This window comes from Pseudochaenichthys georgianus, chromosome 9 (assembly GCF_902827115.2).
Source record: "Pseudochaenichthys georgianus chromosome 9, fPseGeo1.2, whole genome shotgun sequence".
In the NCBI taxonomy this organism is placed as follows: Eukaryota; Metazoa; Chordata; class Actinopteri; order Perciformes; family Channichthyidae; genus Pseudochaenichthys; species Pseudochaenichthys georgianus.
The window spans coordinates 33,796,944-33,815,968 of record NC_047511.1 but is presented as its reverse complement, the minus strand read 5'-3'; the positions used below and the strand labels follow the sequence as shown (position 1 = coordinate 33,815,968).

The following is a 19,025-nucleotide window of genomic DNA, read 5'->3' as shown; positions in this document are numbered from 1 at the left end:
ACAATTACAGGACCAGAATCGCTAACTACAGCGTGCTTTGAATTCCAGGGTAAGGGAGATGTCAATGTTTTTACTGCCCATTTCCCACAGTGTGGAGTACAATGCAGGCTGGCTAGGAGAGGTGGGGGGCGCGGGGGGAGCAGTGCTGGCTAATCTTTTCTATTAACATGTGGGCAATGATGATGGGCCTCCAGGGTCCACAGCTCACCTGTTTATAGCCAGGGAGCAAAAGAGCAGAACTGGCCAGAGCCCCTCAACGAAACCCTACCCCACCAGGCCAGCCCGACGCGATATTTATATCAAACAAGACAGACAGGGGCCAGGAGGAGGGGGAGATACCAGTGAGACAGGCAGGGGAGGCTGGGTAGAAAGAGACCAGGGACAGAACAAACTGAGAGAATATGGACAAACAGCAAACAGACCAAGAGAAATATTGAAATGTTAAGGCTTCGAGATGGCCACCTGTTGGACGCACTAGACATGGGACATTGTGTAAATGTTCATGTTACGATAATTCTGGCCAAATTAATTGCATTTATGATTTTCCTAATTGAATCAGGTTATCTTCGGTTAAGTAGGACTTTTTTTGTGTGAACATCCTTTTTAGTAGAAAATAAACTCACTAAATAAGGTAAATCATACATCGTCACAAGTTCTCCTTGAATAAATAAAGTACCCATATTGAAAAAGCTACGTCTGTTAGGACAGGAAAATAATTCCTGTAATACTCACCCCCTGCTCTATTATTCAATTCTCTATCATGATAGCTTTTTCAACTCCCTCATGTGAGGATATCCATGATGTAATACTCCATACTCCAACATGTAAACTAACCACAATCAACTTGTGTTACTTACTTTACGGCGATCCACAATGAAGTGACACACAGTCCCACCCAGACAAAGGATGAGTGTAATGCGGTGTAATGGCAAACCATCCGAAAGAAAGACAGAAGCATCTTAGGGTGATTACTTCAAAATAAACACACCTAAAAATACTCTGCCAAGCAACCCTTTAACTGAAAGATGACACGCTTCTAGAGAGAACGCTGGACTCAAAATAAAAGCACTTCCCCACAGCCCAGTAAATCAGATGACAGGGGAAAGTCTAAAGACTGATGTAGCACCCAGTCACTGAGGACACATTCATCGCCACGCATGTGTGACGACCGTATGTCAGCGAGAACTCAGAAGGCTTTTGTGCCATTAGAGAGGGTGAGGAAGACCCTCAACGAAAGGCCATCTTGTCTCTAATACTGAATGAAAACACCCAACACACAAGACATGCTCCAAAATCATTCTATAGAAGTGCAGAACATTAGAAAGCAAAGACCTGATGGATGAATGTGTCTACACTGCCCACTCAGCATACGGCTACAACTATGAATTAGTATCCTTACCAACTAATATGTTCATTATTTTCTTGGCTGGATAAAATGCCAGTAAATAGTAGAAACTTTTTTTATTTGGCCAACCAACAGTCCACAACCAAATGCTATTAAGTTTAATATCAACGAAGACTAAGAGAACAAGCAAATATTCACATTTGAGAAGTCACTTCACAATGTTAGGGCCTTTTGGCCTGAAGTAAATAACATCAATAATGTATCATTTAAGAAACACAGCGATTATTAAGATTGTTTTTAATGATTCCACAAATGTCTGCCATATTTTAAATTACTTTAGAGTTTTGGACTTACCAACGCTCTTATTGGAGTTGGTATGGAATTATTTGGATCACACGACCAGTGGCGTTTTATATGTACAAAAGTGGTGGGGCACAAAAAACTTAGATGTCTATAGATGCAGATGACACACAAATGTACGTAACAATTTCACCAGGAGACTATGCTCCAATTCAAACACTGAGTAAGTGCATTGAACAAATCAATGACTGGATGTGTCAGAACTTTCTCCAATTAAACAAAGATAAAACTGAGGTAATGGTTTTTAGAGCCAAGGCAGAACGTATAAAAGTGAGCGCTGAGCTTCTGTCTGCAATGTTCAAAACAACAGATAAAGCCAGAAATCTAGGTGTAGTCATGGACTCTGACCTGAGTTTCAACAGTCACATTAAAACAGTTACTAAATCAGCCTACTATCACCTAAAGAACATATCTAGGATTAAAAGACTAATGTCACAGCAGGATTTGGAAAAACTTGTCCATGCTTTTATCTTCAGTAGACTCGACTACTGCAATGGTGTCTTCACAGGTCTCACTAAAAAATCTATTAGGAAGCTGCAGCTGATTCAGAACACTGCTGCTCGAGTCCTCACTAACACTAAGAAAGTGGATCACATCACTCCTGTTCTGAAGTCTTAACACTGGCTTCCTGTGTGTCAAAGAATAGATTTCAAAATACTGCTGCTGGTTTATAAAGCACTGAATGGTTTAGGCCCAAAATACATTTCTGACCTCCTGCTAAATTATGAACCATCCAGATATCTCAGGTCTTCAGGGACTGGTCAGCTTTCTGTCCCCAGAGTCAGAACTAAACATGGAGAAGCAGCGTTCAGTTATTATGCTCCAAATATCTGGAACAAACTCCCAGAAACCTGCAGGTCCGCTGCAACTCTTACTACTTTTAAATCCAGGCTGAAGACTTTTCTTTTTGTCGCTGCTTTTAATTGAACTATTCATATCTTAGACTGCACTGTAACTTTTATCCATGTACTTTTTCTTTTAATGTTTAATTGAACTATTCATATTTTAGACTGCACTGTAACTTTTATCCATGTATTTTTTCTTTTAATGTTTATTTTATTAGCTTTTCTTTTTAATGACTGATTTTAAATGCCATTTTCTTAATGTCTTTCATTTTTTGTAAAGCACTTTGAATTGCCTTGTGTTGAAATGTGCTTTTTAAATAAACTTGCCTTGCCTTGCCTATAGCTTCTGCAGTGAGGTTCATGGCTGGTGAGGCACTGGCACTGACTCTTCAGGTTTACAAATATTATATTTTGACCTAAATCAAAATATAATATTATTTTCAAAAGCTTCAATTAATTTTAAACGGACAGTTCAACAAAAGGATACCCAAAAAATGTAATTTTATCATTTAAATGTTGAATTGTTCTCTCTTAGTAAGATCCCATTTTCAATAAAATTGCAGTCTTACCTTGACTTGAAGATTAAGTCCATTTGCCTATCCTTCTGGACAAAAATCTCTATTACTTTTTTGTAAAAGTCCTCCTTATGTTCTTGTAGTTTCAAAAGTCTATCATAAATCTAATCTAATCAATAGATTTATGATTCGAAAATTATAAAAGTAGGGTAGACATGTGGATATTATCCGGCTGAACAAAACGTGCATTTATCTAACAGCTACGTTTCCCACAGATCTTATTTGGAGCTATTTTCTAAAATCCTATGGAGAAATCTCATTGCTTTTTTTGTCGAGGGAAGCCATGCGCAGCTTACTTCCGGGTTTTAGGACGCCTCACTTCAGCTCTCTCTCCTCCTCTTCACACACCACACTTTTCGCGGCACACATACTTACAGCCAATCAGCTCTGAATTATGTGAGATGACGTATGGTGGGGATGGCAGCTCAATGCCCCTATGGTCATTATTTTTTTGCCACACACATTAAATAGGAAAATATTCTGAGCAGGCGCAGTGTAGTTTTTACAGTCACCGTTCACTTAGACCAGGGGTCTTCAAGTAAAATTCAACGAGGTCCAGTTAGAGAAAATCTCCCCATGCAAAGGTCCGGAACATCAAAATGTCTAAGTTGCTTCATGAATTAGTGTGATATATTGAAGTGACCTGTACCTTTATCAACGTCTGCATGTAATCAACAACTGACTGCCAATCAAATAAAGAAAGTACAATTCAAAAACAACAATATTTATTGTCAATTAACATTACTTAAATACTGTGGATATGTGTAATGTTTAAATATTGAAGTTAAATGCATCAATGTGGTGCACTTTGAGAGCAACATTAAGAGATCTATGGATACATCTCTCAACACCCATATGAAACAGAACTGTAGCATATTTTCCTTTTAGGATATTTTACAAATCACTCCCCTTTTAAACTCTATTCTTGTTATTTTTAACAACTTTTTTGTTGCTGTCATATAGTATTTTATACCTGTTTTTCATTTAGTCTCATTAATAACTATAATGATCATATCAAGGTGTGCCTTAACCTCACTGAGCTGAGGTTATTTGAGCCTCTCAGGAGAGAGCTCTCTTCCACCTGTATAAATTCGTTAGCATAGCTAGCTAACCAGATGCTAATAACAACAGATCGCCACTGTGTTTACAACTAAAGACACAGCCACGCAAACACTGCGGCATGTGTACGGCTCCTTATGGGTATTGCAATATTTTAAGGGCTGGAGCGGCGTTCCGGTGCTCAGCACTCCTTTTCGTGTTGTGTTCATGAACCTGTCCTTGGCCAGGAAAAACAGGTACTCGCTTGTTTAATTATTTTTGCGGTCTAGATTTCTTCTTCTTTTTTGAAGTGAGAAATTGTCCGTCTGTCGGACTGACTCCCTCCCCCCCACCCCCAAAACGAAAACTCTTCGGTTCTCCACGAATTACACAAGTCACCCAAATCAGCGTTAAAAAAGCGGGAGGTGCCGAATAATCCCTTATTAATGTATTGATTATAGCTCCGGGTCCGTGTAGGTCGGCGTCTGGGTCCGGATCCGGACCGCGGTCCGCCTGTTGCCGACCCCTGACTTAGACAGTCAGAGGCAGGGGCAGGATCGGGTTTTGTCCCACATGGCTCTAAACAGCTCAATAGGCACACACTGTATACACTAATTAGAAGAACACAGACTAAAACAGCAATGTACAGACGAATCAGATGATTAAACATGATCTTAAAATATATTTTTTATTTATTTTTTGCATTTTGTTGTAATCATTATTTGTAATACTTTCTGCTGCTGACACTAGGTGGGGCTGTGCCCCACCTGCCCCTAATGACCAGTCGCCACTGCACACGACACAGAAACAATTCTACGCATCCACCACTGGAAGCTAACTCGACAAATGGTTTCGAGTATGAGATAATCAATTCGATATATTCGTTATTCAGTTCATTCTCCCAGGTAGATTATTTGACCAAAGTGAGCTTCCCTGCCCCACTAACTCAGAGCTTCCCTGTAGTCCATGCCTTGGGGTGTCCCCAGCTTGAGTAACGCTAGAAAGATCCAGCAGGGACTCTCAGATTCCTACTACATTACCCAGATCTGATAATACTGGAAAATAATCTGCATTGTTCTTCGAGCCAAGTTACTAGGCCAGGGTAAAAGGAAAGCTTGGAAGCAGCGTAAAAAGAGGAAGCAAGTGGAGGGGTGCTGCAAGTGAACCCACAATGTGCTACATCAGCATTTAGTAAAGAAAGCCGTGTTCTGGCAGCCGGATCACACACTGAAGGCCCAAGGCTGCCCACTCTACCAGCCTTTGGCCTCCAGCTCTGACTCTGCTGTTCATTGTTTTTCTCCTCTGTTTCCTCAGGATGTGGGGCAGGGTCTGTTGCCTAAGCGATGAGGTCAGCCATGCGGCCTTCTCTTCCCCAGACCCAGGACAGGATGGGTGTGGAGCTCGGCAACAAGACTGATTTACAGTCAGCAGCTTCCCTCTGGCGGAGCAGGCGAGCCCGCTGGTTAGAGTAGGTATGCACTAACCTTGCAGCGCTCATTGGGTGATGAAAGCTGCTGTGGTAACACTAACTCTGTGTTGCTGCTACTGCCGCCGACTCACCAGGACACAGAAAGCACTTCAGACCTTCTAAGATCTTTCGGTATGCTGTGCAAATGCTGTAAACATTTAAGACCATGCTGCCTCTATAACAGCCAGCTTATACTCCTGCCTGGAGGATAAGGGCTCCCTTTGCAAGGTGATCAACTGACAGTAAAACTAACAAGACTGCAGTGTGTTTACATAAGCCACGTTTAGCAGGTGCTGCTGTGTGTTTCTGCCTACCTAGCTATCTCCCGTAGGTCACATGAGCATTGTAAGCTGCACATTAGAGCCGAGTGTCTCACACGGCAGACATCAAAATGGAAAAGGTTAACACCAGTTGGACATGATTGTTGTATGATTCAATACAAGGCAGTATATCAAATAAATATATATTTTACAACTAAACCCTCTTCAGTTATGACCACCTAGGGCTTATGGCAAAAATCATAATCGCGATTATTTGGGTCAATAATTGATATCACTATTATTAAAAACGATTATCCATTTACTTTGAAAACATCAATTTATTGAAAAAAAAATGTGTAGTATGTTTTTAACAGTTGATTACCCAGAACTTAAAGTGTAATTCAATTGAAAAACCAATACAAAAAATTATATTTTTTTAAATAAATAATAATTAAAGAAAAAAAAAAAAATCGTTTTATTTCGATTATGTTGTTTTCATAACCGTTGCAAGCCAACATCGTAATTGCGATTAAAATACGATTAATTGAGCAGCCCTATGACCTCTCCAGTCACTGTTAACCTGCAGACATGACGCAGGGCCTCCACAGCCCAGTGAGGTCAGTCTGCCTGAATCTCACACAATCCTGAGGAATTCACAGAGAGCGGGGATAAGCTTCAAACCCAACAAACATGAAACACAGGAGCAGGACAAACCAAAGGACAGTGTGTCACATGTGGTCTTAACTTGAAAAGGGCCACATCAGCCAGAGCAGTGAAGCTCGGCCTGGCTGCCACCTGGTCTGAATTGTGAAAGACTGATGAGAGGAAACCTGTGGAAAACTCTGACTCAGACTGGAGGAGGGTTCACACCATGCTGAGGGAATTCCCTTCCTCGAGTGTTAAGCAACGTGGGCAGATCAATATACACGGGAGATGGAAAGAGTGGAGTCTGATCAGGTTTCCAAACATGTAGACTTGTCAGTCATCATGAGCCTCAACACATGGACGTGTGGGAGGGGCGCTTGTTAGCTGGGGGGTTACTGGAAGTGCAGTTAACCACAGTCAGAAAGTATTAACAAAGATTGAACATGGTTTAATATTGCATATGTATGGAGGATATGGTAGGGCTTTACCACATAATGTAGACAAGACATTTTAAACCTTAACAGTCAGCAATTGTACTTCCTGGCTCCGTCCTCATCAGGCTACCAGCCCTTAAGTTCAAGATGTTTTTAATATACTATAAGTGTCTGTAGGGATAAAGAACACTTGTAGACCATCCGGATATATAAAAGGATATTTTTCTTGTATTTGTATTTTTGCAGAACATCACCTTTGTAGCAAACAAACATTCATAATATTTACATCAATCATTAGCAAGGTAATCCCCACGGTCTCATGGCTTCATGTCAAAGTAGAGGAAATGTCTCATGTTTGGCATGATGACGTTTGTTTTCCCTGACAACCTCTGTTATCTTATTTAGCCACATTTTCTAAGATGCTTAAAAAGGTTCGAAATTCCCAATTGGGGCATTTCCTGATATGTCGTAGAACAAAACAAATCACATCTTTTAGACTTGTGTTAATCACAGACTTTACTTCCAGCATCTAACCAGAAAGTCTATAAATGTGCTGGTATGAGTCTGAGAGTATTGGTACGAGGTGAGTCCTGACCAAGGGAGTATTTGGCCTTGGAAACGGACACACAGTGAAGTTTCACATTCCTCAGCAGCCTCGCCCCTCCATCAGTTCACGCTGCTTCAGTGAGACTACGGGCTCCCTCTCCAACAACAATACGCCCTTTCAGTAGCCGATAGCAGCCAGAGCATCTAATAAGTATTCTCAGATCGGGCCAAACTCAAAATACGTCCCATCATCTCTCCACTTAAACAATTCAGCAAATCCACTTTACTGTCTTTCTGCTCTGGGAGTACAATGGGAGTATTCCCTGCAAATACCTGACATAAGTAGTGAATTGTTATGGTAAATATAGCAAGCAAGATGACCAGCTGGTGAAAAGTATAAAAACCAGAATTAGAAGTTCAGAGGTTTGGTGCCAAAGGTCAAATGAGGCACACAAAATAGAAAGAGCTGATAGACTGCACGGAGCTACAAGCAATTTGGGGAAATAACCAAACATGATCAGAGGCGATCTTCCATTCTAAACTATCTGACTTTTTTGTAGTAATAATAAATCAGTGAGTTCTTTTTTGCTTGTGGACTAGTCAGTCCCTTTACATATAATTAACAATTATAAATAAATAAAAAAGCAGGTTGTGCAGCATGACGGCTTCTAATTCAAGGTCTGTGATGCATGGACATAGATGTGGCAAAGTTACACCAATATTTTACATTCTGCCTTGCAGCAAAAATCTAAGCGATATCAGCACGGTGTCAGGAACAATCATTATTACCACTGTTTCAGCTTCTGCAGAAAGTTGACAGTATTTTGCACACAATACATTTATGATATCATTACATTATTGTCACATTAAATTTAAAAGGAGGAGTGTTTTTCTAAATGTAGTGTTGTTTAGCTTGTAATTCTCTGAGAGATTATTAAGCAATCTAACCTATAGTAATATTCTATATTGTTGTTATTGTGTACTACTATGACTTTCAGTCTGGGCTGTAAGATAAACATAGTGGCCTAAAAACAACAATAGTTACTCTTAACTTGTAATGGAGTAGAAGTATAAAGTAGAAGGAAACTGCAATACTGAAGAGAAGTCAAAGTATAAAGTAGAAGTACTGATTCAGCATCCTGTTTCAGAACAATAGATATTGATTTATAATTGATACAATAATGGTTTTTCTATACTGAATATACTGTTGTCTAGCTAATTCATGTCACTAGTTCATGTCAAGTTTTATCGTAAAATACAATAAAATATGATAGATAATATTTGTTGATCTGATTCTTTAAAGTAAAAAATCTTGTCAGATAAAAGTAGTAGACTAGAGCAAAGATAACTTAAATAAATAAGACTTTAGTTATACGTGGAGTAACATTCACAAGCTACCCTGCAGCATACAAAGTAATTCAATATATCTGCACCTTTACCAGCTTTGATAAACACATCAATAATTATAATCAAAACATATAATATATTATTCTGAAATGGGCCAATTTGCATGAATTCTTTGACTTTTGGTATATTTTGAGGCCAATACTTTTGTACTTTTACTGAAGTAACCTTTTAAATGCAAGACTTTTACTTGTAACAGAGAATTCCTACATAATCTACTACTTCTACCACCTGTGGATTGTAGTAAAGTATCAATAGCCCCATCAGACTGGCTCACTGTGTGCTGCACTGGGCAGTCTAAAAGGGGGAGGCCTGTTGACTCCACCACTTCAAAGCTGGAAGGAATAGCCTGGGGGCAAAAGTTGAGGAGGTAATATTGAAGCTCTGTGTCAAAATGTCAGCCAAACATCTCCTCCCTCTGGCACTTGCAAAATAACGTCTTTTTAAATGTGCGTAGAAACGTTACTCACGTTCTAAACCGTTAGAGAGGTAGAGTTTAAAAGGAGGAGGTTGTAACGGCTAATGACGTCAAACCGCTACTACGATTTGTAGAAAAGTCAAAAAATGGTCAATTGTAGGCTACCACAGAGACCCAGAAACGTGACTTTTCAACATTAAATCTCAGCATACCTCAACTTGTCCACCCTTGACTGTAAACAAAAACAACAAAAGTGTTTTAAAAAGAATGTAATGACTTACCTAAATCGTCCATGGTGGCTGCCTGGCTTTGGCCTGAGTCAGTTTTATGTTTGAGCTCCTCAACTGTTTACGAAGTCTGATTTTTCCTCCAAACTTCACCGCTGACGCGCTGCACTGGAAGTTTTGTCAGGGTAGATCTCGTGAACGCGCTGCGATATGTGCATGTGTACTTTACGAGAGCGCGCACTGTGACTGAGGTGGAGTGATGAGCGACACCTAGCGGCCAGAAGCTGTAGATGGATGGATGGATAGATAGACAAGCTACAGTTGCAAATTGCAATGATTCTGAAATGGGATGTTGCATGCAGAATGACCACTTTTACTTTTTGTTTATTTTCATGGTACTTCATTTGTACTTTTACATAAGTAGAATTTCAAATAGAGGACTTTGTCTGAGTACTTCACTAAGGATTTTAATAAATATGTTTGCCACCTTTTTACTTCCATTCCCCAATATTTGAGATGGAACCTTTTACTGTACAACATTTATGACAGTACTTCCTTATCACATAGATAGATAGAAGTTTTTCTGCTGGCTCCCAGACATCAACTCGTAGATTTCATGAGATTAATGACTGAATCCAAATCAAGAAAAAATTGGAGGAACACTTAGATATGAGACAATGCATTTATTAAATATAGTTCATAAAACACCTTTGAATGAGACCATAACGGGCATCACCTCTTCCCCGGAGATCAGTGAAGAAGAAGCAACGCATAAAGAAATGTAACATGCCATTAGTGAGAGCTTTCATTAATGTTGAACATTCACAACCAGCTCACTTCAAAAACAACAAAGCTGGTCATCCTTGTCTCAGCTCCTCACTTAGCATGTGTGTGTAAATATGAAGTATTTGGAAATCCAGGTGATGCTTCTATCCAATAACCCCATGATGAAAATGACCTGAAGAACTCAACATGGCACAAAGCTTTACAGACAAATTATCCTGTTATGTGTGTAATACAGAAAGCAATGAAACAATTTAACACCTTTATAACCACTGGAAAATGTGTCTCCACAGTATCTCAATGATCCCTGGTTATAAACTGTGAATAGGTTGTGCGTCGTGTGAAGATGCTCATTCTTATAACAAAATATACCATGCATAACTTTCAATAAATATTAAATGGATGATGAATGAAAGAAAAACAGTTGACTTTCTATTCTTCCTCTTATGTTAAAGACAAAAAACATGGTTTATTCTAAAAGTAAAAATCCCTCCAGTCTTTGGTTAATAATACAGTTGCTATCTGTGGTCAGAAGTGGACTGCTTTCAGCTTCCTCTCCTCCTTCTCAGTGAAGGGCTGCTGAGTGAGGATCTTGTCGTGCAGGCGGTGGTGTTTGCCGATGCCCAGCTTCGGCAGCCCTCGGTTCAGACCCTCCAGCAGCACGCAGGATTTGCACAGACTCTGGCTGGAGATGTAGCCGCAGCGTTGGCAGGTTCCCTGCACCGGCATCTTCACCCCGTCCCGCACAGACAGGTTCTCCCCGGAGTGGATGATGTCCATTATAGAGCTAGGCCTGACGCTCTCCAGGTCCTTCAGAAAGGTCCTCGCATGGCCACGATAAGCATTGGGGGAGTAGATACATTCAGTGGAAAAGTAGTCCAACTTCTTAAAGTAAGCGTACAGAACAATTTCTTTCTCATATGCATATTTGAGGGGCTTGCAGCGCGGCACGACCCCATCACCCTCGCTGGATGTGGAGATGGCCGTGCAGCGGCGCAGACGAGCTATGTCCCCTCGCAAGACGTTCATCACAACAGTCTCCGCGATGTCATCAGCATTGTGACCTGGGATAAACACAATAACACAATATTTAATCTTTGACATTAAAAGAACATTATGTCATTTTTTTTGCCACTAGGGGTCTAATTTAAAACAGCACAAAAAGGCATATATAATAACACCAAAACAGGAGATCGAAATAAATCATATTGCCTTGATTCAAATGTCTCTAGATTTGAAAACTAGTGGAAACATTTGGTATAAAGATCAAAACTCAAAAAATGATATACCAGCTGTTTATAGATATATTTGGAAATGTCACGTATTATATCTTTAGTCCTAGCTCTTCTTAGTCACATTTCAAAGTGGAAATTCTTGCATTCACAGTAAGTACAGTGTTTCCCATACATTGATTTATTTGTGGTGGGCCGCCACAATTAAATATCGTCCGCCACAAATGGATCTCATAGAAAAATCTTTTTTTTAATAATTTTGGTGGTCTAATAATGGATAGTGAGGTGGGCTGATGACCGGAAGGTTGCGAGTTCAAATCCCGCCTGGAACACCACTACTAGTGTGCCCTTGAGTAAGGCACTTAGCCCTCAGTTACTCCAGGGAGAATGTCCCTGTAATTGGTCATTGTAAGTCGCTTTGGAATAAGGCATTGTAATTTTACAATGCCTAAATTGTAAATTATATTTTTGGGAGAATAAACCCCACAGATCCTCAACTCCGGTGTGTCTCACTCATTAACAACGCAACACAGAGCAACAAGAACGTTGTCTACAGTAGCCATGAACTTGCATGTGGGGGGGGGGGTGGATGCGTGGGCCACCCGAATAGGTTAAGGGACCTTTGGCTTTTCTTGCCAGGGGGGGTGGGGGGGTGCCCCCACAAATAGAATCAAATACTGTGGGAAACACTGAAGTAATAGTTCTTGGAGTTACCTGTACATATCTTGTCCACTTTCAGCATGAGGGCTCCTCTGTCGAGCGCCTGCCTTCTGAACACGCCGCAGAAGGTGCAGTTATTCTTCCGTCCCACCTGCTTCACTATAGCGTCCATAGTCCAGCCATACAGCTCCTCATACGACACAATCTTCAGCGGCAGCTCATACTGTTGCTGATTCCTCTTCACTGTCTCCAAGGAGTCATCTCTGTAACCTGAGATACCCTCGTCCACCGAGAGAAGCATGAGTTCAAGGCCGTAGTTGAATCTCTCATTAAGGAGCTTCATGACATGTGCGAGCACTGTGGAGTCCTTTCCACCCGAGGCAGCAATCCCTACAATTTCCCCATGTTTGAACAGATTTGCTGTCACGATGGTCTGATGCACCTCTTCCTCGAAGGCCCAGAAGAAACACGCCTTGCACAGCGAGTGGCCGGTTTTCGGACGTTTCAGCACAGCACGCTTGTCACCACAGCTACTGCAGAGGACAGGCATCTTGACTGTGGGAGGAGGTTATGGTAAAACATGTTCAAAATTAGTTAAACAGATATTTCAATCTCTCACATAAAGTGCAATCTTACAAAACTCTAGTGACCCAAAGGTTTTAGTGTCAAGGACGTTTTTCTTATACATATATTTTGCTTTCATCCAAGTAATCTTACACTGTTGTTAAATCTGTATTTAGTTTACAAAATGTGTCCGTTGTTTGTTGATCAGCTTTTGTTATAACATTAAGAAGCCATTGCCCCGGATGTGAACTGCTAAATATGTTGGCACTTTTATAATTTACATTATATATAGTTTACTTTCAGTAACGTTTTTATTTTAGTTCTGTCAAATGCAACCGCACATATTCTGCTTTATTGTTATTTTCCTTTCTTGATTTGTGATATAAATGTTCCTGACTGAAATGTTAATAAAATACAGACAACAACAATACAGTTTAGTTTAAAAGGGAGGAAGTCACTGAGAAACTTGTACATTGTCCCATAGGTTTATGGGACAATGTATTTGAGGCATGCCGAATATAAGAGTTGAACAAAACGATTAATAAAACCTCTTTGAACAATTACACAGTAATGTATTTTGGCAACCAGCATAGCTAGTTTACTTGTCAGTTTGTAAGCTTAATAAGATATACAATACAACAAAAATTAGTACAGAAAACCCCTATAATTAAAGCAGATGGTGTTATAAGCTAACTGGTTTCATAACATGATTACATGAACAGGTCTAAATTAGCTAGCTAGCCGTGTAAAGCTTATAAGTCACATTTACATTAGGTAAAATAATCATACCAACGTTTCCGATTAACCGAAGTCTGAAGTGAGAATGTAGCGATGAAGTGTACTTGAAAAATACAGCTTTTCTTACTCAAACAACGTAAGAATTACAGGGCTATGAGTTAAAGTAGCATGTTGTTTCATCATGTGTCGTTTGCTCTTCTTCGCTGGAAAACCGGAAGTGACGTCACCTGCGTTTGCCCCTTCAGCACAACGTAGCGGTCGGAATTGCCCAGTGCACAAACTGCAATTAAAATGGGTTTCCAGGTACATTTATAGATCATTTTAATGACATAATCAGAGGTGTTAAAGAGTTAACTACATTTGTTCAGGTACTATACTTAAGCACAAGTTTGAGGGACTTTACCAGAGTATTTCCATGTTTTGCTACTTTGTACTTCTACTCCACTTCAACTCACAGGTAGGCTAAATCGTGTACTTTTACTCCACTACATTTATTTTATACCTTTATCTACTTTGCAGATTTAGATTAATTATATAACATTTAATCAGCTACACCTGGAGTAAATCCACAAGCTACCCTGCAGTATACAAAGGAATTAAAACTAGTTCCACCTTTACCAGCTTTGATAACACTTTAATGCATCAATAATAATATTCAATATATATTGTCGGGGAAACTTCTGTAGCAATTGGAAACAGAGACACGAGGAGAGCTGGAGCTTTGATGGCAAACACTGACGGTTTATTTGGAGGACATGTCACGGGCCACGGTTTGACCACACGGTAAGATGCCACAATCAATTCTGAAGAACCTTCCTGTAGTTCCAGGTTTTAACTAGTTGAGTGTAATAATCAACCCCGAGAAGAATGTGTTCCAGGTGTCCCACAACAATAACTATCTCTGACCGAGAATTGCCCGGTCATAAACTGGTAACAACAACTAAATGCTAGGGCAGCCCCCCCTTAAGGGAGATAACGGCTGCCCAAGGTTGGGCATCTGCGTCAGAGGGCAAAAGGCAATCATGTATACAGAATTATACCCTAACATATATAATAATATAATTCTGCAATTGGGCGGTCATTCCTGCTCTTTGGTAGTTCTACTTTTACTTAAATACACAATCTGAGTAGGAGACCAGGGACAGTTGCAACACTTTTTGGGTTTTTCCCCAATAAGTAAAAAACCATTTACAATAGGATAGCCATTTTGCTATATTATACATTATCAATATGTCAGCTACTGAAACAATGTATTTAAGATGTTTTTATTAAATAAGTACAGGTTGGAAAATGTATTTTTTTTTTAACTCAACTGTTACAACTGTCCTTGTGTACAGGGACCGTTGTAACACATGCCAGGCACGGTTGTAACATGTTAATAACGGTTACCTTTTTCACACTACATGACAACAAATAGGGAAAGCTGTCAAATTCTAAGGCAACAAGATTTGAATGGGGTTTCACACATCCTCCAACACACAATGAACAATGAACAGGATAACAGATAACACACACAGCATCATCCTCTGTGAAGGATTAAACTCTTCTGAGAGGTGCTTCTACCTTAACTATGTAGACCTGCCTCCTTTGAGCTGAGACCATAATATAAATCAGCTGCCTCCATCAGGTAGTCTCTCAAAAGCATCTCCTGCTCTGTTGAGAACACCTTCTTTGGTGTCCAGTAGCCTACTCTTCGGGGTGTTTGTGATCCCTGACTCTCCAACCTCAGCCTCTTTGTATGGAACCGGTACAGGGGGACATGGCATATATCCAGGGACTTTGCCACTTCCCTGAATGATTTGCCCTTCTCAACTTCATTTGAGGCCCTCTGCAGCAGAGCAAGTGGCACTCCCCTGTCTGTCTTCCTCTTCTGACATTTGGCATACTGTAAACACACACACACACACACACACACACACACACACACACACACACACACACACACACACACACACACACACACACACACACACACACACTTTAGGCCTACTGTATAGTATTATATTCTGTTTATTTTTACAGTGACAATGCACACCATTCAACAATACAACTGTTTGCTTGAATGAACAATTGATCATTCAAGCAAATGAGCCATCATTGTAAATGTGCCATGTTACAACCGTCCCGTTACAACCGTCCCAGGACCACCAGTCTTGCTTCCACCCCCTGTGAACCTGCCTGATTGCTAGCTTGACCCATATGTAGCTAGTTATATTTGTAGCTTACAAAACAGTGATTCTAATAATACTAGTTTGGATTCCTAGACATTTGAACTCAAGACAGTATCCAAAAAATACATCATATAATTGTAGTTAATATTTTACCTCAGAAACACACTTTTGCTGATATCTTACGTGAAAAATTCAAACGTGGCTCCTTTTTTTCTCAGCGATCTTACCATCTAACTGCGCATGTGCAGAGTGAGTTTCATCACTCTAGCTTGTTTGTGATTGGAGATATTGAAGGTGTTATAACCGACCTGTGTTACAACTGTCCCTGGTCTCCCTACTTCTTCCATAATGAACGTAACTTTAATTGGCAAAGACACATAGATACATCATACAACACAGTCAAATTTAAGCAATAAGGTTTTATTAGTTTGCTTGAAAGAACGTCACTACTGCAACAGCTGCAATAGATATCAAAATGCTTTAAGGTGTAAATGAAGGACAAAGGGGGGGGGGGGGGGAGCCAGGTTCAATGACAGGAAAGAGTCACTAGCTTAGTTGACGGGTTTGAAAGCACCCCTCTGATGCCACTGCATGTCTCTGACGCGCCGGACAGACTGGATCTGAGGGGTCTCGGCTCCGAACTCAGAGCTATCCTTATACTCCCCCTTCTCAAACAGGTACTGATAGCCTCTGTAGCCTGGATACTGATATCCCACCCAACTGGAGCACAGAGAGAGAAAATAGATCAGAGTTATAGGTAAGAAGAGACATTCAGTTGGTAATTTTCAGTATGACATAACATCTGTATCCGATGGACTCACGTGCCACTCTGCACCCGGACAGAGGAGACCTTCTCCTGGTAGCCGTGTGCGTGAAAGCTGGGGACATCATCATCTATGATTTCTATCTTCTTCCCTGCAAAGCTGGGGTTCTCGTAAAGGACAATCTTGTGCTCCTGGCTGTCCTGTAAGCGAGGAGAAAAGTATTCACAAAGTGGATAACTTATTAGAGGAATACTTCACCAATAAATTGGCTGTTTGTATCAATTTTAGAATCTGTGAATGTTGATCTCGCAGGCCTCCATGGTGAATGAAGAGTCAAAAAACAAAGAAAGGTCTTGATGAAATAGATGTTTTGTTTAACAGCAAAAGCATATCAAAACATCTGTTTGAAAAAGCTCATAAAACTTGTGTGGTATAATCAGTCTTATTGATCATAATGTATGCTCAATGTGCATTTTCACTATAAACTTACTTTAAAGCACTTCTGCATAAACAGACCCACTCTAATACAGGCATGCAGGTAAGAAGTGTTTTAAAAGGAAGGTTTCAGCAAAAATGAAGGACTTGATTTATAATGCACCAGCTGTATGAGTTTGTAAAAATATGTTTTGTTAAAGTTCTGCTGTTCAGTTTTTAAAACGCTGCGCCTGTTTCCTTCAATTCATCTCAAACTTTCTCTGTGTTTTGAGTCTTCGTTCACCTGGTAGGCATGTCCTCTTCAGGAATTCAAGTAAGCATGGGGAATAAAATAAAACTGTGTGGGACAACTGGCGGATATACTAATATATTTTTTAACGTTAGTTTGTATGTTTGTTACCACTTTAATCGGGCGGAAAGCAAGAATGGTGTCGCTGCGCCTGCTGTTGGTCCAGGAATCCCAGCGAGGATACTCCCCCTTCTCATACACATACTGCTCCCCCTTACAGTTGGCCTGCTCGTATCCCACCCATCTGTGCGTGAGGAGAAAGAGAGAGATGGTTGAGTGAAAAACAGTCAAAAGAACACATTTAGTCGTTACATTACTGGTAATTTTACTCCCTTATATCATCCTAAATCACTGGAGCTGCCATGGCATGACGACTTGTCAATAGGTCAATTCACAGAGAAACATTTGAATAATCTTCAACATATTTTTCCATTCAGCAATGTCAGAAATTGATATTTTTAACCCTATCAAAGTGCTTTTTTTGAGAAACTATTACACAAATATTTATATACTATATAAGTTCACAGTTTTTTAAAAGGTTTTAGTCTCTGTCTGTCTTTGTGCCACACTCACGGTCCACACAGCACCAGTATGGAGCCCACTTTCTCCACGCCTGCTTCCTGGACATTGTTGCAGGGACCAGTCAGCTCATGGCAGCGTCCCTGGAAGTTTTCCTGTTCATAGATAACCAGCTGTGCACCAAAGAGAGAAAAGGGGAAGCATTTTTGTGAATTTCTGGTCTCTAATTTTAAGATCTGTTTCCAATTATGTTTGGAGGAGGCAATGATCCAGAACAAGAAGTTCTTGCTCCGAGGAGGAAGTTGTAAATTGTTTTGTAATCTCATTTCCTCCCACCTTAAATGCACTGGTGCCTGGCTGCTGCTGCTTGGATGCAGGGTTCTGGTGATCTGCGGCCATGGTGAATAGATCAGTAATCGTGAAACTGCAAAAAAAAAATACAATTAGTTTATCCATGGATGTCTACATGATTTCTAAATGTTTACATTTAAAATGCAAGTAGGTCAAACTCCTGCTAAACCCACTTTCATATATTTAGTTTCATAATGATTTACCCTTTCAAATGCATGCAAAAATGAACATCACTCTTCCTCAAAAAGTAACTTCATATTCTTCTCACACAAAATTACAATACTGCAACATGGAAAAGAGTTTGTAGCAATGACAAATAAAAACACAGTATTACAATGAAAACAAATACAGATACACTTTAGAGGAAATACAGTGCTACGGACATGAAGCTCTTACCAGTACCTGTCTGTGCCAGTTTGCCAGTGTGTTGTGATGGCACGAGGAGCTCAATATATACGGGACGCCCAGGGGTTGAAACTCTGCCAACAGTACCCACTGTGTGCACACCGGCTGCAGGTCGGCCTGCCATAGGCCCAGGGCACTGAGATGAGGGGTGACCATGTAGCCTCCCCCCCCCTCCACCCCGGGGGGTCACACCCCCACAAAGTTATTTCATTAGTTGTCGTTTTGTGCAGCCAGTCATTGTTCGATATCCACACGAATCAGCACAAACAGTGCCAAGAGTCCCGCACCTACAATGAGAGCCGGAGAGAGAGAGATGATTGTACAAAATCTGTGTACAGTGCTGAAGAGACTGAATAACAATCCAAAAACAATGCTAACTGTTTCCACAGGAGTCGGTTTATTTGATTTATAATTCACTATTAAGGGTTTAATGTCAACATGTGTTGCCTCTGCTGTTTAAAAACTCCAAAGCATTTTTGTTACCAACCTGTTTACTATATGCTGCCTTTCTCCTGTTTGCAGTAACAGAGTTTAGTGTCCATTACATTA

The 19,025-nt window shown here is 40.4% G+C and overlaps 3 protein-coding genes across 7 annotated transcripts in view; all 3 read right to left on the bottom strand.

Annotated features, from left to right (window-relative positions):
- pxnb (paxillin b) overlaps positions 1-9,755 on the bottom strand; it is a 30,821-nt gene extending 21,066 nt beyond the window's left edge. For all 3 annotated transcript variants that reach the window (XM_034091652.2, XM_034091654.1, XM_034091657.2), the window contains exon 1: positions 9,620-9,755. In XM_034091652.2, the coding sequence (XP_033947543.1) occupies positions 9,620-9,632 (13 nt within the window). In that variant the 5' untranslated portion in view covers positions 9,633-9,755. The remainder of the gene's footprint in view (positions 1-9,619) is intronic.
- Positions 9,756-10,233: 478 nt separating this feature from the next.
- ctu1 (cytosolic thiouridylase subunit 1 homolog (S. pombe)) lies at positions 10,234-13,794 on the bottom strand. Of its 2 annotated transcripts, none has more exons than XM_034091858.2 (3): positions 13,594-13,794; positions 12,295-12,795; positions 10,234-11,412 (listed from the first exon to the last, which is right to left on the bottom strand). In XM_034091858.2, exons 2-3 carry the CDS (start codon positions 12,788-12,790, stop codon positions 10,877-10,879), a joined length of 1,032 nt encoding a protein of 343 aa, XP_033947749.1. In that variant the 5' UTR covers positions 12,791-12,795; positions 13,594-13,794; the 3' UTR covers positions 10,234-10,876. The 2 variants fall into 2 exon arrangements, with proteins under 2 accessions (XP_033947749.1, XP_033947750.1); XM_034091859.2 differs by having other exon boundaries at positions 13,598-13,794.
- Positions 13,795-16,154: 2,360 nt separating this feature from the next.
- On the bottom strand, positions 16,155-18,495 carry crybb2 (crystallin, beta B2). 2 transcript variants are annotated; one of them, XM_034091861.1, is made up of 6 exons: positions 18,474-18,495; positions 18,057-18,144; positions 17,775-17,893; positions 17,313-17,445; positions 16,535-16,677; positions 16,155-16,433 (listed from the first exon to the last, which is right to left on the bottom strand). In XM_034091861.1, the coding sequence occupies exons 2-6, from the start codon at positions 18,117-18,119 to the stop codon at positions 16,265-16,267; spliced, it is 627 nt and encodes a 208-aa protein (XP_033947752.1). In that variant the 5' UTR covers positions 18,120-18,144; positions 18,474-18,495; the 3' UTR covers positions 16,155-16,264. The 2 variants fall into 2 exon arrangements, with proteins under 2 accessions (XP_033947752.1, XP_033947751.1); XM_034091860.1 differs by having other exon boundaries at positions 18,468-18,480.
- Between the last annotated feature and the right edge of the window lie 530 nt (positions 18,496-19,025).